We start from the raw sequence: 19,639 nt of genomic DNA, 5'->3' as shown, positions 1-19,639 counted from the left end.
ACTCGGCCTGAGTTTAACTAGAATGCCTGAAATTGGTCAAAGTTGGGTCTGGCTGGACTGATTAAAGGCCTCTGTATGCCCTCAGGTGACAGAAAGCCCTGAAAGTCTTCATGAGCTCTCAAGTTCCTGTCTCCAAGGATGTCTGATATGACAAGTGCATGCATAGACAATCTAAAGAGAAGAGCATGATCAGAGCAGCTCAGAGTGAGCCTAGGGGAGCAAATATCCTGTGATATAATCTGTGGTTTGACAACTTCATAGCTGCATTGTTCTCATGAGAGTAACTATTTGTTGCCCGTGGTGTGTCAAAGATTCATCCTTTATATCTCTGCAGTCTTTTTTCAGGATATGAGTTTCATCTGAAACAATTTTTTCCTTTATTCTCTCTGTTTCTCCTTTCTGTCATTGGTTTGGTTTTTCCACTGTGCTTTACCTCGTCACTGTAACACCATGCAAGTCAAAAGTTTAAGGCAAGGAAGACTTTCTGCAGAAAGCTGGCTCGTGGAGAAGCTTTTGCCCCTTTCCTCTCGGTCCAATCCACTTCCACGCTGTGCCTCTTCTAGCACATCCCCAACTCACAAACACGCCTTTCTATTCTTTGCCGCTGCGCTCTCAGAACTCATTTTCTCCTGGTAGCCTTAAACCTGTAAAAGCAACACCCGAAGCTGCTCGATGGCCTGGGGTCACCGCTGAGCTGGTGTCCCTGCACAGCGAACGAGCGGCAGACCCTGAGCACACTCCGGGGCGGACAGCGCTCCTCGCCGCCTTCTCCCACCACGGGCGGGCGGGCGCAGAGAAGGGGAAGGGAGGAAGGGCCGCCTTCCCCGGTGTCACTCCTCCCCTTGCCATTTCTCAGAGGCCAGGTGGCGGCGGAGGGCGCGGGAGAGGGGAGCGCTGCCGGCGGGGACGGCAGGTGAGGAGCGCGGGGCGGTGTCGGAGCGAGCCCGGCTCGGAGCGCCCGCGGCGGGGTGGAATGGCCGGCAGGGCAGCCCGGGGCTGTTTCTTTCCCAACCTTTTCGCTGCGCTTGGGAGCGCTCCGGGCCCCCGCGGCCGCCCGGCGCTTCCTCTGAGTGGAAGCGGGGCTGCCCTGGGTGCTGCAGGCCGGGACCCCCGGGCTCACTCCGAGCTGTGCCAGGCACCGCCGGCCCCAGAGATACTTGGGGAAACATCCTTAGCTTGACCTTAACCCCGCGCCCTTAGCACGTTGCTCCAGAATGATTCACATCTTTCTCCGTTCCCACTCAGCGTTTGAAGTTTGGGGCTGCAAGGGCTAAAATCTGCGGAGAACTCGAGCTGTAGAGCCATTGCTGCTTTTGGATGGCTGCGTTGGCCAAAATGCGCTGCAGAAATGCCGAGTGGAGCCAGCAGTAGCCTGAGGACACGTTTCTGGCCTGTTTGATCCCCCTGTGCCAGCTCTTGCAGCTCCCACGTGGAGCCCAGGAGCTGGGGCGCGTTCCCGAGCAGATCCAGGCTTGACCTGAAGGCTGTAAGATGTGGAGCCCTGACAGTTTGGGTTTGGTTGGGCTTTAATACTGAGGGATTCGTTGTCCTCGTTGCTTTGCTTGCCCCGTTTTCGAGACCAGGCTTTGTTTGTGCTGCATACTCCGGTAGATTTACAAGTGTTTGTGTTGCCTTATCTTCAAACTGAAACCTGCTGGTTTGAAGAGGAAGTGGGGAAGTACGTGGCTTCAGGGAATGATGGAGTGCCAGGAGCAGTGCACTGAGGCCGTGGTTTTCCAAGCTGGTGAAAGAAAAGGTTTCACCCACCCCTTGGGCTGCTCATTTTCACCCATGTCAGCACAGGCGTTTGTGTGCAGAATTAGACTGGGAAGTGAAACCAAATTTTAAAAGACGCCCAGAAAAATCCAGATCAGTTCCTAAATGTTTTCGCTGACCCAAGAGGGCAGATGAGACTGCTGCTTTTCTGTAACAACAACGTTATAGTGAAACAAGGATGGGCAAAAGTAAAGTTCATCTGCAGGACTGCACCCCTGTGCTCCTGAAATAAAATCCCAAGTTCTCATCCTTTGGCCATGGATTACTTTTGAAGTTGTTTATTGATGCTTGGGAGCATGACTAGGGGCATTTTGACTTTTCTAAAGTCAGGATTTTTGTTTTGCTCTGAGCACAAGGACAGCTGTTCTGTGCTCTTTGTACTGCACTTGTGCTGAAAGCCTCACCTGCCTGGGACACCATCTCGGGACCTGGCTCTTGGATGCTTTAGGAGAGCCACAGCCCTTCCCCTCCACGGGTACCCCTGGTCTGGTGCATACATAAGCTCATAAATCCATGTGACACACAGCAGCACAAATTCAAAATCCTTTTTCCCAGACTCCAATGTAATGCCTTTATTTACCAAGGCAAGCCAAGCAAACTTCTTGGATAAGCCTTGTTGGTTTAGTAACTGTTTGGTGTAAAGGTGGAGGCTGGCACATGTGAGGACCCAGTTAACAGCAGTGCTTGTTCCATAGTGTGAATTGGCCTCTTGGAGTCACACACTTATGAAGCTGCAGTTTTCTGACTTAGGGCTCTCTGTATGTGTGTCTGTAATTTTGGAACTTCAGGGCACACTCCCAGCCCCATCCCAGTGAAACTTGCTGGTAAGGTGATTTCCCTCTAAAAGGATGACTTTGAGCTGCTCAGATGATGCATTTATAATGTCATTTGTTTAAGGGGAAATCCATACACTTTCATTGCCTTTATGTTTGGAATCACTTTCCTTATTAGCCAACTTTGTCATTACCACCTCAACTCTATTATCCCTTTGATGACAAATTTTCTCTCAATGGCATTGACATCAGGTTTTAAATTACTAAATACTTGTTTTTAAGAAGATCTACAGCAGCCTGTAACATTGTTACATCCCTGCTGGCTTAGTTATTTTCTGTGTTAAAAGCAGTCTGTGTAGGGCCCCTGCAGCAAGAGTCTGTGACCTGGGTTCTCATGTGTTGCTGAAAGTTTGCATTAAATGGAATTCATCCATTTTAGTGCCTACACACCAACTGCAAAGGCTTGTTTCAGGACAGAGAGCTGATGTGGTACCTTCTCTCACTGGTTAAATACCACAAATCCTGCCTGCAGCATCTGTTACCTTATACCTACAAGCACTTTCTTCAGCAGAACCCAGCTGATGATAACCAAAGCTTCTGCTTGGAGCATCTCCTCTAGTTTGTCTTGGCATGATTACTGTTCACCTGTCCTGGCAGGAGCCTGGTGGGATCTCAGACAATTCACCCTGCTGAAAAGGATAAGTGCCTCCCTCCCTGTGCAAGTCAGCAGGAACTGCAGATCTGTGCCTGGATAATGCTGCCAGAGAGCCACTAAAGTTGACTCCCCTTGTATGTACCCAAATAGGTAAAATTGCTCTCTGGATTTGGTCCTTTGTGAGCAAGCTGGTAGAACTACAAGTGGAAACTTTGATTTGCTGTGAAAATTACAGCCCTAAGTGTACAGGTCAACAAAATGCCTTTGTTCACTGGACAGATTGCCAAAGCAGATCCCACCCACAACTTCAGGCTGTGCAATGTCCAGGCTGTCAGATTAGCACTGGATGGTGGGCATACCCAGCTAAAACTGAGCTATCTCTACCCAATTGGAGGCATCTGGGTTGGGGGTGTGGCAAAATCAGAATAAAACCAAAAAATCCCACATTCCTATCTTGCAAGAGCAGAGTCTAGTTCAGAGGTAACAAGAGAATACCTCTGAAGTTCCATCCAAGGCTGCTGCAAAGTCCTGGCAGCATGGAATGATGTTGAGACTATGGAGAAATGCATTAGTTTCAGAGAGTGGAGGAAAACCACCTTGTTTGTTTGGTTGGTTTGCTTTTGCAGGGCTTACACAGACCTTTCCCAAGATGGTTTCCTCAACTGAATATGGGTCACACACCTGGGAGCTCTCACTGACAGTTGATCATGAACTTGAAGATGCACAAAAGAAACAAGTACTACAAGTCACAGGGGACCTTCATGTTGGAGGACTGATGCTGAAATTAGTAGAAAAAATCAGTGAGTAAAGACCTGTTTCATTTACATAGTGTTACGAAGTAATAGGTGCAGCTTTCCCTCTGTGAAGGCTTCTGTGTGTTTTGAAATGATACTGCCTCACTTCTGCCTCACTCACAGAGTGTGGAGACCCAGGGGTTTTTGTGGTCAGAACTCCTCCCTGTGTTCCACCCTCTGTGGCTAAAGCCCCTGTGTTACCATAGTGCCAACAAAACTTTAGGTTTGCCTTTCAGTTAGACAAAAATAATGAAACCAGGCTAACAATTCAACTCCCTTTCCAGAAGGATGTTACAGGTGTGTGGCTTGGGGGGCAGGAGAGGTAGGTGATACCTATTTATCCACCCATGGCTGTCAGAGAGGATGAGTTGTTATAAGGCACTTCAGAGGTTCCTGTTTCCTGTGCTGTTGTGGCATTCTGTCCTTAGTCTGAGCCATGTTATCCATTGTATACATACAGTAGGGAAGAGCTGGGAAAAGCCAAGACTGGCTGAGTCTAGGTTAGGAAATTAAAAGTAAAATCCTCTGTGTACAGGCACAGCAAGGGAGCACAGGAAGAGAATCTGAAACCACTTCTGTCGCCCTCTCTGCGCACTTAGACACACGGTTCAGCCGGAAACTGCTGGGAGCCAGAGTTTCCACTGTGTCAGAAGAATAATTTTTCACAGTGTTTTTTTTAAATACTCAACTGGTGTGAAAAGCTTTCTATATTAATATTTAAAGCAAATCTGTAACTGACTTGTGTCAGCAGCTCTCTTGAGACCACAGCTCTTACAAGGGGACTCCAAAATAGGACAGGGCTCTGCTGTATTGTGGACATGCTGAGGAATATCATGGAACAAAGATTGATGCAAAGACTGAAACAGCTTGACCAAGATCACACAGAAGTTTTACCTGCTACTACATATTGATATCTGGGAAGTCATCTAATCTTGGAATTCCCATGGAACTGAGAGCAGCAATACTTTATCTCTTTCCTTGTGCATGTGCTGCTACTTGGCTGTGTGTAACCAAGACTTCCACAGACTCAAAGCTGGTTCTTAATACTCCCAAGATGAGCTGCTCAGTGCTGCTGCCAGGAGGCTGTGGAAGAGCTTGTGCCCATCTGGGCACACTGGAGATTTTGTAGAAGGATTTTCAGCTTGCACTGACAAGTTCTGAACTGGAACCCTTTGTTGCTAGTCCTTATCCCAGCACAATCCCAATAGCATTGCACCATGTGTAGCACCAGATTCAGGAGATGTTTTTTCCCTGTGGATATCCACAAGACAAAGGGAGTGCCACAGTCAGCACCTAGGTTAGATCTTTAGGGAAAACAGTGGGTTCCCAGTGACTGCCACAAGAATTCAGCAAACAGGGTCTAGGTTGTGACCTGTAGTTGCTGCTTTAATCTAAATAAATATTTGTGTTTGGGGAGACCTGTTTCCAAATCATATTTGCTTCACAGTTTGTTAGTAACCATTTTGTATTCTCCTAGAAATAGTACAAGACTGGTCAGACTATGCTTTTTGGTGGGAGCAAAAAAAATGTTGGCTTCTGAAAACCCACTGGACACTGGATAAATACGGGGTGCAAGCAGATGCTAAGCTGATCTTTACTGCTCAGCACAAAATGCTGCGGCTTCGCTTGCCAAACATGAAGACTGTGAGACTGAAGGTCAGCTTCTCTTCCATGGTGTTCAGAGCTGTCACTGACATCTGCAAAATGCTCAGTAAGTAAAGATAAATCTCCTCTGGCAACTAAGCTGGAGCATTTTATTGGGTGACTTTGTTTTGATGTGAAGTTGTTCCTCACAAAACCGTTTAGCTCAAAGAGAAACTTGAGAGATTTTTGGGAGTTTCAGTAGGCAGTGCATGTCAGTGGTTCTTAGTCTCTGTGATAACTGATGTTATAACTGTCAGGAATGTGTCCCACAAGCTGCAGGAGTACTGCATAGTCAAAGCTGGCAGTTTTCTAGGAATTCTTGTCCTCCTGGAGCAGGATTTGGTCCTGATTATTCTGTGCCATTGACTAAGAGTTTGAGATTCTTAACGTCCTACATCAGCCTTCACCACAGGGAATTTCACTGGTGTCAACTGAATTTACCACCTATTTTCACTAACATTAGTGATATCCAACTCTGCCTGTTATGTGTGCTCACTTCAAATGTAGCATGTTTTTAATGTTCAAAACTTCTGTATACCCAGATCTGTTCAGGTCAGAGCATACCTAACAACCCCAGCCCATGAATGTCTCACAGCATTGAGTCCCCCAGTCTCTACTCTTCCCAAAAATGGAGCATTTCCAAGCAGAGGGTTTGGAGCATGCCAGATGTGTGCCTGTGATCATTGGGAATCAGTTGAGCTTACAAGCAGTCTTCAAAATCCCTTTGTTTTAGGGTAAAATAGGGATTAAATTCCTCATCTTAATTTAGATCTTCAAAGCTTAGTGCATTAACACACTCATCTTCAGAAGGAATTTACTGCCTTATATTGATCCACTTTCAATTTCATCTCCTAGCAGTAGATTGTGAAAGGTGTAGTGTCTTTATTATACCTAACAGCTCTGATATAATGATACCATAATTGTCCAACTGGCATTTGGCCAAATTAAATATTCCTACATTTTCCCTCCAGACTGAGGCAGTAAAGAAATACTGTAACTTTAAATGAATGCTGTCAAAAATGCCTTTGCTTACCCCAGGGTAAAAGTGTTTTTCAGAAATGAAATGCCAAGTTTGTGACTGGGAATAGCTGTCTGAATTAGTAATGCATTAGAGAACAGTGAGAACCAAGACAGAATCCTGTATGAGAAATACATTGAATAATAAAAGGCATGAACCTCAATTACAGTGGTTCTTGCTTATCCCTTATTTAGATATTTCACAGATTATTATGCTCATAGGTGACTGCAGAGCTGTTAGGGAGAAAGAGCTTTTTCCTGGCATTCTAAAATGCAGTTACACTTCCTACAAAGTTTGATTTAAATCCTGTCCAAACTCACTCTTATGGCCCAAAGTCTTTGGCCTTGTTATAGACTTAGTGGATTTTCCACAGCTACTACTTTCAGCCTGCTAAAAATACAGTCCAGATTGCAACATGAAGCTTCCTGAAATGCTGTTACCAACCACGGGTGCTCTTTTGGATGTAATCATCTTGCTTCACTTCCCAAACTGCCATTGTAGATATCAGGCGGTCAGAAGAACTCTCTTTGTTGAAGCAATCAGAAGGCACACTCAAAAAGAAAAAGAAAAAAGACAAGAACAGCAAAGAACCAGCTACAGAAGATATCTTAAACCTGAGCAACTCTCCAGTGAGTTCTGGATTACCAGGTAATGAAAAATCAGTATGATTTTATTGTTCTGACTGGAAGTCAAAAAGAGGAAGAAATTCTTTGTTATGCAAATGAGGCCAGTTTCATGTAAGATGGTCTTGGAGACATAGTGGGCCTGAAGTCAGTGACTTCAAGAAATCTCCAACATGTCAGTATTTTCCTTTCCATTGGCATGAGAGAAAAGCCACACTAGAAAACAGTGGCCCTGCACACAGGATGTGCTGCTGCTCTTTGAAAAAGGGGGAGAATGCTTTAAATATTCGTTAAATTTGGCAAGCTGCGAGGAAAATGAGGAGTAAAGGCTTGAAAGCACGTGTTTGCTGTGTCCAGCACAACTGAGATCTCAGAGCAAAGAAAGAGCATTTCTGTCCCTGAGGTCACCTCACTGTGAAAGGACAAGGCCAGCTGGAAGCAGCAGGGATAGGAGACTCCAAAGAAAAGGGTTTGGTTTTATGATGGAAAGTAGTGGGCAGGACATTTTTCATGGGAATAACATTCTGCTCTTCACTTGCAGCCAATGCAGGTTTATACAGTAAAACCATGACACCTGTTTATGATCCTGTCAGTGGGTCACCAGCTTCTTCCACAATTACTTGGTTCAGTGATGGTTCCTCCACTGAGCACAACTGCAACATCCTGGCCCTCAGTCATTCCACCTGTTCTCCAGAGATGCTGGCAGAGATGTACCAGCCACGGACTTTGGCTGACAAAGCCAAACTCAATGCAGGGTAAGATGCCTCTCCTGAGATCCTTTGGGTTTAAAATAAGGAATGATGGCATTGTGCAGGCTCTGGGCTCAAGTCTGTTGTTAGATGAAGGCAAATTCGGTTGAGCTTTGGGTGGCAAACTCCAAAGGCTTCAAGCAGACAGTGGAAAGAGACATGTGGGTAAGTTCAATAATTGCATTAAAAATAGGTGACTGAGTTCTGCACAAGTACACATTGCTTACTGTATATACACAGAAAATGGAAGTTGGAAGTCTGTATGAATGCTCCACCTTCTTGAGGTATATGAATTTTCCCTAGATTTAGAGGAATTAGAGCTGTTTGTTCCCACTTCTGTTTCACAATTGCACTGGAACTCTTCAGGTGTGATGGGTTTTCCTGTACAGATGAATCTCTGGGTTTTCTTCCACAGCTGGCTGGATTCATCTCGATCTCTTATGGAACAAGGAGTTGTGGAGGAAGAGCTGCTTCTTCTACGCTTTAAATATTACTCTTTCTTTGATTTGAATCCAAAAGTAAGAGCCTTGTTTTTATTGCTAGTCACTGTTTGCCTGCTTTCATGTCAAGGACTAATATAAAATATATATAGCTCTAAGTGGAATTTTAGCTAGGATTTGTAACAAGCCCTTCAGAGACATCAAATTCAGCTTTTTCCCCTCAGCTTCAGCTGCACTTTTACCCTCTGGACACTGAATCACTGTTCCTCATGTGAAATGAGATCTTAAATTTAAAGACGGGATCATCAGCACCAGAAACACTATCTCTGTTGCCAGAGGGGCTGGTTTACTTTCTGTGTCTCTTTTAACAGGAAAAATTAACGGGAAAACTAGACTAGCAGTATCTTAAATGATGTATGAAGTCCTGTTTTTGAAATTTGGCTTAAAATCACGTTTATATTGTACTGGCCTCATTGAATTTCACAGCTTTTCTGGGCTGAAGCCCTCAGAAGAAATCAGGGCACTTTCCAGTTTATCTGGCATGTTTCTGGGTGAAATGGCACTCCCACTAAAATCCCTGTACACATCTTTACTTCAGCAATCCAAACATTTCCCTTCTCTGCCCCAGCCAGCCCTGCAGCCATAGGATGAAACTATTTAAAAGAGCTTCAGGCAACCTAATCTCACCTCTGCTGGGAGAGGTCATGCTCCAAGGTTTACCCTCCCATCACCTACATTTCACCAACTCTGGGGCCTGAACATTTCTCTGAGTCACTTCAGCTTATTAACCAAGTAGATAATAAGGAATAATCACAATCCTAAAAACAGACAGTGAATTAAAGCAGATCTGGCAGATCTCAAACCAGTGCAAAGACAGAACCAGAAGTGAAAAAGCCGAGAGAGGAAGAAAGGAAGTGAGGAACAAGAGACTTCTGCAGGTCACATTCGAGTCAGCCATGTCACATGATTTTCTCCCAGTGTGGTTTCACATCTTGGTTACTCCAGTCCAAGGCCTCCTGCCTCAAAAGGGGACACTGAGCCTCACCTGCTTCAGCCAGGGGCTCCTGGTTGGTTTTCTGTTGGCTCAGCAAGCCCTGGGCCTATGCACACAATCACACGAGCCGGTACAAGACAAGGAGGGTGCTGGGAGCACAGCAGAGGTGGGAGGAGGAAGGAAATGAGCTCTGTGCTCAGCCCAGCGTTGGGTCAGCTGCAGCTGATGGTGAGTCTGTGCTTTGGAGGTCACTAAGGAGCAGTGTTTGCTCTTCCCTGCAGTACGATGCAGTGAGAATCAACCAGCTCTATGAACAAGCGCGCTGGGCCATCCTGCTGGAGGAGATTGATTGCACAGAGGAGGAAATGCTCATCTTCGCTGCGCTACAGGCACGTACTTGAGCCAAGTTGCAAAACCTGTTCCCTCAAGAGGCAGGCACAGGTTAGGACAAGACTAGGACAGAGCCCAGGCCAGGAGCTCTGCTTGGATTGGGGGTCTGTTCTTGGGGTGAGAAACGATCAGCAGCATCCATCAGCTAAAGCAGCTAAACTCAGTAGCAGCACTAACACCATTATTCACACAATTATGGAAACATTTACTAACATTATCTGCACCCAGAATGCAACTTTGGTATCAGTATTAGTGTGAAGTGTTGCTTCCCCTACCAGCTACCATCCCTTCACCTCTTCCTGAAAATTCCTGTAATACACCATGTGTACACCATGTGAACATTTCCCAACAGACAGGAAAAAAGCCACAGCACAATGTGAAGATAGGGACACTATGGAGTACTTGGAAATTTAACATTACTGGGCATGGCTTAGTTTCTGACCATAGGTAATAAAGTACAAACCTTCATTGATAAGAAATTCCTTCCTTCTAAATGTAAATGGAGCTGCCAAGAATTCACAGCCTGTCAGTGCAGAATACCAGAGAACTTTGATTCCAAGTTTCCACCTTGTATGGATGGCAGGACTAGGGATCCAAATCTAGCAGCAAGTCAGCCTCCCAGAACAGGGGCAATCATTCAGTGAAGGAATACAAACACTGATAATAGGAAACCATTATCAGCCATTGCACAGAGTCACAGTGGACATGGCACTTTCCTTGGGAAAACCCCCAGATTCCTGCAGAACTTCACACAGTTGTCCAAGCCCCAGGAGACCAAATGATCTGTTTTCAAACCCTGTGATTGTGTGTTGATGATTCATGTATTGACTATTGGATACTGATGTTTTCTTTTAGTACCATGTAAGCAAGTTATCATTATCATCAGAGACACAAGATTCCACCTGTGAATCAGAAGTAGATGAAGTAGAAGCTGCCCTTTCCAATCTGGAAGTGACACTGGAAGGTGGAAACAAAAGTAACATTTTGGTAAATCCTTTGGGATTACAGAATTTCTTTTGCTTTGCCAAAGCTGTTGACTCTCATAAGCCTTTCTGGTTCTTGATTTTTTTAACAGTTGATTACAGAGTGCATTGTACTAAAATTATTCCTAATTATTCCTGATAGGAGGACATCACAGATATCCCGAAACTTGCTGATAATCTCAAGCTAGTCAGGTGAGTTGTTAACCTTAATTATAAAACATACAAACCCAAAAGCTTAACCTTACAAGAGCTCTCCTGAGTTTTTCATTCTAATCTAACAGTACATCTGACAGTTAGAAATTGACAGATACCCCAAAATAGGACAAACCAGCCTAATATTTTCTTCCAATCTTTCTCTTCCTGCTTCTGACAATGTTCCTTGGCAAACCTTTCCTGCTCCTGGGATGCTGGGTAGCTGTATTTGTACTTACTATTTGTATTTATTAAGCTTATATTGTACTTATTATATTTGTACTTATTAAATCTTTCCCACTCCTGGGATGCTGGGTACTTATTGTTTGTAATTGTACTTGATATTTGTACTTATTAAAAGACCCTGCTGTCTGTATTTCCTAGTGCTCATCAGTCATCATCTCTAAACAAATGAGCCTAAGTTCTGTTTTCAATCACATTTACCTTTTTTTTTTTGCCAGTAAAAACCTGAAAGAAACTTGCAGTTCTCCCTGAGAAGAATTTCTGAAAGTAACCCCAGGGAATGTATTTTTTTAAACAAAAGAAACATCCAAATTAGCCCTTTCTTACCAAACATGGAGTCTGTTTTTTCTAATATCAAAATGATATGTGATCCCATTATAATATCTTCTTTTATGGGTGATTTAAATGACTGTAGAGACCTCAAGTCTGTAATGCCTTTTATCACAAAACAGTCTTTGTGCTTCAGAAAGATAAAGTGTTCTGTTGTACAAGATTTATCAGATTCATCCGTTGACAGATGGTATTTTTAATCTGGGAACTGAAAACTGCACCTGAAAACATTTTAACTGTTGTTAACCGCTAACAATTGTTAATTATTAATTTCCAATTTGGAATTTTATTTGCCATTCTTATTATGAAGGTGGCTTAAGGTGAAAGGGAGTTAAGGCTTTTAACAATGGGTTATTTGTTTTTCCCCAGCAGTAGAGCAGTTTGCTTTTATAAGCACTCAGTTATTTTTCATCATGAAAAGCTTCCTACATAAATGATAAATCACTTACCAAACTTAAGGCATTGTAGAATCCATGTAGGGTGGGAAACTTTTCTTTAAACAACAACACTCTGTGGTTATAATTATTTGATTAATTGTAAACCTGTATGCAAAGCTGTGCATGTCCTACTGTTTGCTGTTCCTATGGTGAACTTTTATTCCTATTTATTCACAATATGCACCACAGTAAATGCTGCTTTCATGTGGGGACATGAATTGGGGAGAATTGCAACTTTTTTTTCAAAAACAAGAAAAAGCTTTCTAAAAAGTTTTTTGGGGACAGAGAAATAATTTTATCTGTCTAAAACATTATAGTCCCTAATTTTTGAAGAATGTCACAATATTGAAAAACTAAAAGCCAAATTATTTGGTAGTTTTGAAAATCCAGGGTTTTTTAATTTAAACATCAAAATTGCCATTTTCTAAAAAGGATTCTAAACTAGGATTTTTGGAAAGGATCTGGAGGTATATGTAATAGGAGTATATGTAGTACATCACTGCTTTCTTTTTCCAACTGGTTCTATACTCTTTGTACCATCCTCTTAGATTTAAAGGGAAATATGAGAACTTTTTATTTCTTTTTCTCTTCATTGATGACCTTTGTCACTAGCTGTGAAGTATTTCTCTACTCAAATAGTGCTAATGCCTCTGGTTTTCTCTCTTGGAGGGCTACAAAGCTTCTAGAAACTTAACAAAGGAATGGAATTTTTGATATTATTCAGCTTAAACCACAAAAACTGGTCTCTGCTTCTTTGCAACAGAGACAAGTTGGTTTTGTGGGTGCAGATATTCAAGCTAAGGAGCTATGAAAAACTGATGCCAGTTCATGGGAAGAAATCAGGGGTTACATTTGTGTTACTGAGTTCATGGGAAAAATTATTCTGTTAGAAGGAAATGGCTTTGATTAGTAATAGAAGAAATAAATGAGAAAAATCATAGATAGAGTTCAGCTAAAATCTGGAGTAAAAACCATGTCCATACCTGGGATAACCTGGATGGGATCCAGGCACTTCCCACCCTCTCACTGACACAGGGGTGTCATTCCCAACCAAAGCCATGGCTATGACCTTGAATTTCAGAGGCTCTGTAATATTTGTGAGGGACTCAGCAGTTTGTATATGTGATATAAACAAATGGGATATATTTTTTTCTGGTAGGCCCAAGAAGCTGACCCTGAAAGCTATCAAGACATATTGGTTTGTCTTCAGAGACACTTCAATATCTTATTTTAAAAACAAGGAATCTGCACAGGGAGAACCTGTTGAGAAACTTAACCTAAAAGGTAGGAATTCTCCTTTCTTTGTTTTTTCTGTTGCATCTGTGAACTGAATAAAACAAGAAGTCCCTGCTAGACTCAGGAAGGCAAGCACAGTAGCATTTTCAATTCCTGAGACTCCTAAGCAGCAGATTGCACCTGCACAAGAGGCTTCAACAGAAAGGATTCAATAGTTTAACCTGAGCTGGGGTTGTCAGAGCCTGATTTGTAAAATCCCCGGTACTGCTGAATTCTTCAAGATGAGTTAGGTTAGGGATGCTTTATTTCCAAATACTTTCACTCTACATGAAATGGGAGTGTTTCCCCATGTCCTTGGCAGCAGATGATGCCATGGGCAGGAATACCAGAGACTGTCCCTGCATTCTGCTGGGCAGGGACAGCTCCAGGACCTTCTCTGGGCCTTGTTTGTGTCGTGCATGGGGATTGCCATGGCTGCAGCCAGCTGCTGGAGGAGGAGCCCCAGGTGTGCACACAGACACCAGCACCCTGTATAGCCTCCATCTACATCTGCTCCTGCAGGGACATCCTTTGTTCAGCATCAGGGAGCCAGTGGTGCCCAGGACTCATCCTAGAAGAAACCTTTGAAATAGAAGATTGACCCCTGTGAACAAATGGCTCTGCATCCCAATCTGCATATCCTCAGTAGGTCAGAGAATGCATGGGAAAAACAGCCAGGGTGGCTGGAACCTCACCAAGGACAGTTCCTCTCCATTTGAAGTGCTGAGCATTTCCTAAGATCAGGCTGAGGTTTTGGGAGCACTCACATCCTTTCACTTCCATGTTGCTCCCTGAGCTCAGAGCATTCATCATCCTGACAAGCCAGGCTAGGCAGTGAACTGAAACAAAACCCTTTCATTAAGGCCTAAGCTAAAAAAGTCTTGGCCCTTAGTCTCAAAGAAAAACAACCACAAAGTACTGTTCCTTTACCTTAGTGTTAAAGCAGTAATTAAAGTTACTGATGTAGTCATGAAATAAATGAATTTCCTTCTGATTCCCTGTGATCTAGGATGTGAAGTTGTACCAGATGTAAATGTTGCAGCCAAGAAGTTTGGAATCAAATTACTAATTCCTGTTGCGGATGGCATGAATGAAGTGTATTTAAGATGTGATAACGTGAGTAATAAGAGAAAATTTGGATTCAAGATTTATGGCAGATTGTCCTGTTCTAGAATTTGTATAGAAAAATGAGGATGCTGCAGAGAGTTTATTGTCTAAATCTTTAGAAAATTTAAGAATTATGTAGTGGGCTAACGTACATAGTTGTTCTAGGGACATAAGGACAGTAAGGAATTTTGTGTTTATCATCAGTTGCTAAATAAAACTAGTAAGAAAAAAACCCAGAACCAACTATTAAAAAAAAAAAGTTACAGGATTTTGTTCCAATATTCTCAGAGAATTGAGGTTTGGATTTTGTTTTCTTTTTTCTAAATTAGAACTCTCCCCATTCAGATGAGGAGAGCATGATAAAGACCTTACATTAGTTTTCAGTTTATTGAAATGTATCAGATCAAATTGTGTAAAAAGCATTCAGTAGGTGAAAACCATTCATGCAATAATTTTTCAAAGAGAATCTATTTCAAGGTACTGGATTTCTTAGAAAATTTAAAACCTAGGTGTAGTTGGAACTAGTCCAATCAGGAAGGAAGAGTAGTAACAACAAATTGTCTTTGTTTCAGGAGGATCAGTACGCTCGGTGGATGGCTGCTTGTGTTTTAGCCTCCAAGGGCAAAACAATGGCTGACAGCTCCTACCAGCTTGAGGTCCAAAAGATCCTTTCATTCCTCCAGATGAAAAACTGGACCATGAGTTCTCAGGCTGCCTCTGAGCCAGAGAATGTAGATATGAAACCTGAATGCTTCGTCTCACCACGCTATACCAAAAAATTCAAGTCCAAGCAGGTATCCTGAGTGTGGCTCCATGGCTGGGTGTGGCTGGGCTCCCATTCCAGTGGTTGCTTGGGGATGAGGCTGGATCAAAGCAGCACGTGGAAACCCTGCAGTACACCACCCTGCAAGAGGCCTTTTCTCCAAACTGAACACAGGGACAGGTGTTTTGGCACCTCCTACATCCACACCTGGCTTAAGGGTCTTGCAGTCCTCTTGCCCTTCAAGTCTTTCCTTCCTCTCCACCTAATTCCTTGTCCTGCTTTTGCTGTGCAAGAGCTCAGCCTGCCCATCCTGAGGAGGGTCCCCAGAGCAGTGGATGGAGCCAGGGCTGCACAAAGCCAGACCTGAGACCTTGCTGTCCATTCTGCCCTTTGCGCTTGGGATGTGTCCCCGAGTGCCCTCTGGGCTCCACATGCACAAACAGTGACCACAAAGTGTCTGAACACACCATCAGACCTCATGATTTCTGATTTAGTGAAAGCAACAGGATTTTTTGTTCTCCAGTCAGCTGAAAACTTTCTCTCTTCCTGTGTTTCCCAGCTGACTGCCCGTATTCTAGAAGCCCACCAAAATGTATCCCAGATGTCCCTGGTGGAGGCCAAGCTGCGTTTTATCCAAGCCTGGCAGTCCCTCCCTGAGTTTGGGTTATCCTACTACATTGTAAGGTAATTGCATTCTCACTCATGTCAAGCTGCCATAATGTGTTCATGCTCCATGATTTGACACCTTGTTCCAAGAACATTTTCTATTTTTCCCCACAGACTTCTTTTAATTTTAGTGATTTCCATACTGCTGGTTTTTTCTCTAGGAGTAGCACCCAGTAGCTCCATCCCTGGAGTGAGACTCTGCATTACATCTGCCTTGGTACAGACCTCTTGGATTTAGCCTGAAGTAACCTCTCACTCCAAAATGTATAAAGTGCACGTCTAATTGGTGTGCTCAGGTTTGCAGGATGTGCTCACTCTGACCCTTGTTCATTGCAATATGATAAAATGCCAATTTCTTTTGTATTTCACTAAGAAAACAGAAAATTATCCCTTTTTAAGGTTAATCTGGAGGAGCAATGAGCACAAGAATCCTGTTGTGTTCACAGCTGCTGACCTGCAGCCTTTTCTCTTGACAAAACACCAAAAAGCTGAAGCATACTGACACAACTTGGAGGCACCTTCCTTAATTTGTGCTTAACAGCCCTCCCAGGGCTGGCTAGGAACCATCTATGGTATAAATTGAACAGCTGGGAACCACGCTGTGGCACGGAGGCCAGCTGGTGTGGAACAGCCCACATCTGCACTGTTCAACTGTGACTTCCCAAAGTCCAGTGGCCTCATGTGAGCTGTGAGATCATGTTGGTCCTTGGATGTTCCAGGTTCTAAACTGTACCTGGCAGTCACTTGAGAGAGCACTGCTTGTTTGGAGCCAGAATTCTCCCTGAATTCCGTGCCCAAAAACGCTCCCTGATCCTGTTGAATTTACTAACACAGGTACAGATGTTTTGCCCCATCTGTCACCATTAATCCTGTTAAAAATCCAAACAAACCCAACACCTAAACTGCATTTTGTAGTGGTGAATTGCTGCAAACTGCTGGGCAGTATCTCAGTGGGGCATTAAGCAAAGCACAAATTGTGTCCCAGGTCACATTTTTTCCCTAAGGTGCAGCTGCATCTAAAGGGAGGAAGGTTCACAAACAGGATCAGAAATACTGAAAATACTCACAGCAGGCAGATGAGATTTCTTCCAGCTTTCAGCATGAAGGTAGAAGAAGGTTGTTTCTTTACCAGAGTAATCTGTTCCTAGCTATTCCCAACTCAAAAAATTCTGTCCCCCAAATATTCCGATGTTTTTGTATTTATTTTTCATCTTTATTTATTTTTCATCTCTAGAAATGTTAAAATACCTCAGTAATTTTGTAATGGGATTGATGTATATATCAGGTTTTTTGAATACATAATTTAGGTTAATATAGGTTAATATAACTAAAGGAACATGTTTCAACATTAGAGAAATGAAGCAACAAAAATTATTGTTGGCATTTTTTCCAGTAAAATTATAATCGGGTTCATGCATTTGGGAAGAACAGCATTTTTTTAAGCAGGAAACAATGAACTGGAAATATTTCAGCCAGATCTACCTGCCTGATTATTTTCCCTCTTACACCATGGCTCACCAGCCTACACTTTTGCTTTATAACAAATCCTGTTCTAAAGATGGGTCCAAGCTCTCCTCAATCCCAGGCCGTTGTGACTTTTCCCACATTTTTTGCACTTCCAGAGAAGAACAGCTGAACTGTTTCTCTAGACAGAAATCATTGCTCAAAGGTTTGGGGCTTTTTTTCAGGTTTAAAGGAAGCAAGAAGGATGATGTGCTTGGGGTGTCCTATAACAGGCTGATGAGGATAGATATGGCCACAGGAGATCCTATCACAACCTGGAGGTACTCCAACATGAAGCAGTGGAATGTGAATTGGGAAATCCGCCAGGTAAACCTGGAACAGCTCTGTCTTCAGTCCTTGCATTTCACACACTCAAGGATGTTTTCAGAAAATATTTTCAAACCTCACTGAAAAGATTTTGAACGTGTTGTGACATGGTGTTAAATAAGCTGTCTGCAGTTTTTCTGTAGTCAAAAACCAGAAACTAAAAGATTGCCAGTTTTAAAGGTTCCTACCAAACTTTTTCTTTACAAGCTGCCTTTGATTTTGATGGGGTGAAATAGACACTCCATGGTGAAGTCCAACATGTTGTGTTTACTGCTCTGTCAGTAAAAATCTCATTTGAGCTCTCATGCATCATCCTCTACATTGTGGTGGTTCAGTGTCTATTACAGACTGAGGATACAGGAACCCAGTTTGGCTTTCAAATCCCAAACTGAGATTACAACTCTGTGTCAATGTGTGGTCCCTGCTTTGGGGTTTCAAAGCTTGAAGCCAGCTCTATAAATTGTAGATTTCTGGGGGGGAGCTAGTGGGAGCTGATGTAAATGGAATCAGCCTGGGAACTGTTCCTGCTCAGGGAGTTTTCCACATCCATCTGCCAGTTCCAGGAGAGATCAGATCCAGTCCCTACTGCTCTCCTGCAGTACTCCCTGAGCCAGAGCCTGTGATTCTGGTCAGGCTGATGGGTTTACATTAAATCACTCTCAAAAAAGGCACAATCCACAGTGATCAGCTGAGCTCAGTTTGCTGCATTTTAGAACTAATGGTAGCTGGAAGCCACAACCAGGACCCCAAAGGCAGATTTAAGATCAGCACATAACAACAGACAGATTAAACATTATTCATTAGACAAAGAGTCAGAAGTGCCATTCCTGCTTTTCCCAGTGTTCACTTTATATGCCATTGAGAAAAAGCTAAAAGGTTTTGTTGCCTGCTTGAACAAGCAAAAAGACTTCACCACAAGAGGGCCCTGATGTAGCAGCAAATCCAAAACCGAGCAGCCACACATCCTGAGCATCCAGCAGACCCAGAACTCTTGGCCAGCAGGGGCAGGAAGTGCTCTACCACAGTATTTGGGATCCAGCTGTGCTCTCACTTCTCTCTTCCCAGCTTATCTCTGTCTGATTTGGCACATCTGTTCTCCTTAGGTTGCCATCGAGTTTGACCAGAACGTGTCCATCGCTTTCACGTGCCTGAGTGCAGACTGCAAAATCATCCACGAGTACATTGGGGGCTACATCTTCTTGTCAACACGTTCCAAGGACCACAATGAAACACTGGATGAAGAACTCTTCCACAAATTAACTGGAGGTCAGGAATGAGATGAAGTAAACTCTTCCCACTGCCTGCTTCTTATAGCTAAGACTACCAGAGATTAAACAAAAATATCTCTGACTGTTAAATGCTGGCTACTAATTATTGTAAGTGTCAGTCTTGTGCTATGACTGGGACTGTTGACAGTTTTTGTTAAATACTGAAGCTAAAGTCACTGGATGCAGAATGGCAACTCCATCATCAATACTTGAGAAAATTTAATCGACTTTGTTCTCCTTTTGTACAGCTCAATGTTTTTAAATAAACAGTGTCTAGCCACTGGACAATTGTTTTAATCTAGTATTTTTAATTGCAGCAATCTGTTTAAGCAACCAGAACAAGTAACTCGAGAATATGGTACAGTGAATTTTCTTCTCTGTTACAGCGAGGCAACTGCCATTGTTAAACTGGCCATTGTTAAAGAGCCCAGCATTTACCAGAACTAAAGCTGAATAAATACATACTTTAAAGCTCCATGGCTTGTGTAACACTTGCCCTGAGAACACAAAACATTCCAAAGTCCTCCAGACCAAGCTATTGAAACTCCTGTAGTAGTTACTCAGTTGCTCAAAAATGTAGTCCATGTAGTCCACCTTCATCCACTGAAGTGGTTTCCTAAAGCCAAAGAAGCTGCAGAGCATTCATCTTGAAAAACCTGGATCCAGAAGGTCCATCTTTTGAGGAATAC

At 43.3% G+C, this 19,639-nt stretch overlaps 1 protein-coding gene across 1 annotated transcript; it reads left to right on the top strand.

Moving 5' to 3' along the window:
- The first annotated feature begins 846 nt into the window (after positions 1-846).
- On the top strand, positions 847-19,375 carry FERMT1 (FERM domain containing kindlin 1). The gene is made up of 15 exons (XM_033056567.1): positions 847-913; positions 3,831-4,004; positions 5,476-5,709; positions 7,162-7,308; positions 7,825-8,038; positions 8,448-8,550; positions 9,748-9,855; positions 10,712-10,843; positions 10,982-11,031; positions 13,201-13,325; positions 14,326-14,432; positions 14,996-15,217; positions 15,746-15,870; positions 17,541-17,682; positions 18,786-19,375. Exons 2-15 carry the CDS (start codon positions 3,854-3,856, stop codon positions 18,957-18,959), a joined length of 2,034 nt encoding a protein of 677 aa, XP_032912458.1. The 5' UTR covers positions 847-913; positions 3,831-3,853; the 3' UTR covers positions 18,960-19,375.
- The last annotated feature ends 264 nt before the right edge of the window (positions 19,376-19,639 follow it).

Source organism: Catharus ustulatus, chromosome 3 (genome assembly GCF_009819885.2).
Source record: "Catharus ustulatus isolate bCatUst1 chromosome 3, bCatUst1.pri.v2, whole genome shotgun sequence".
NCBI classification, from domain to species: domain Eukaryota; kingdom Metazoa; phylum Chordata; class Aves; order Passeriformes; family Turdidae; genus Catharus; species Catharus ustulatus.
The sequence above is the reverse complement of the archived record's forward strand: the minus strand, read 5'-3'. Positions and strand labels throughout refer to the sequence as shown.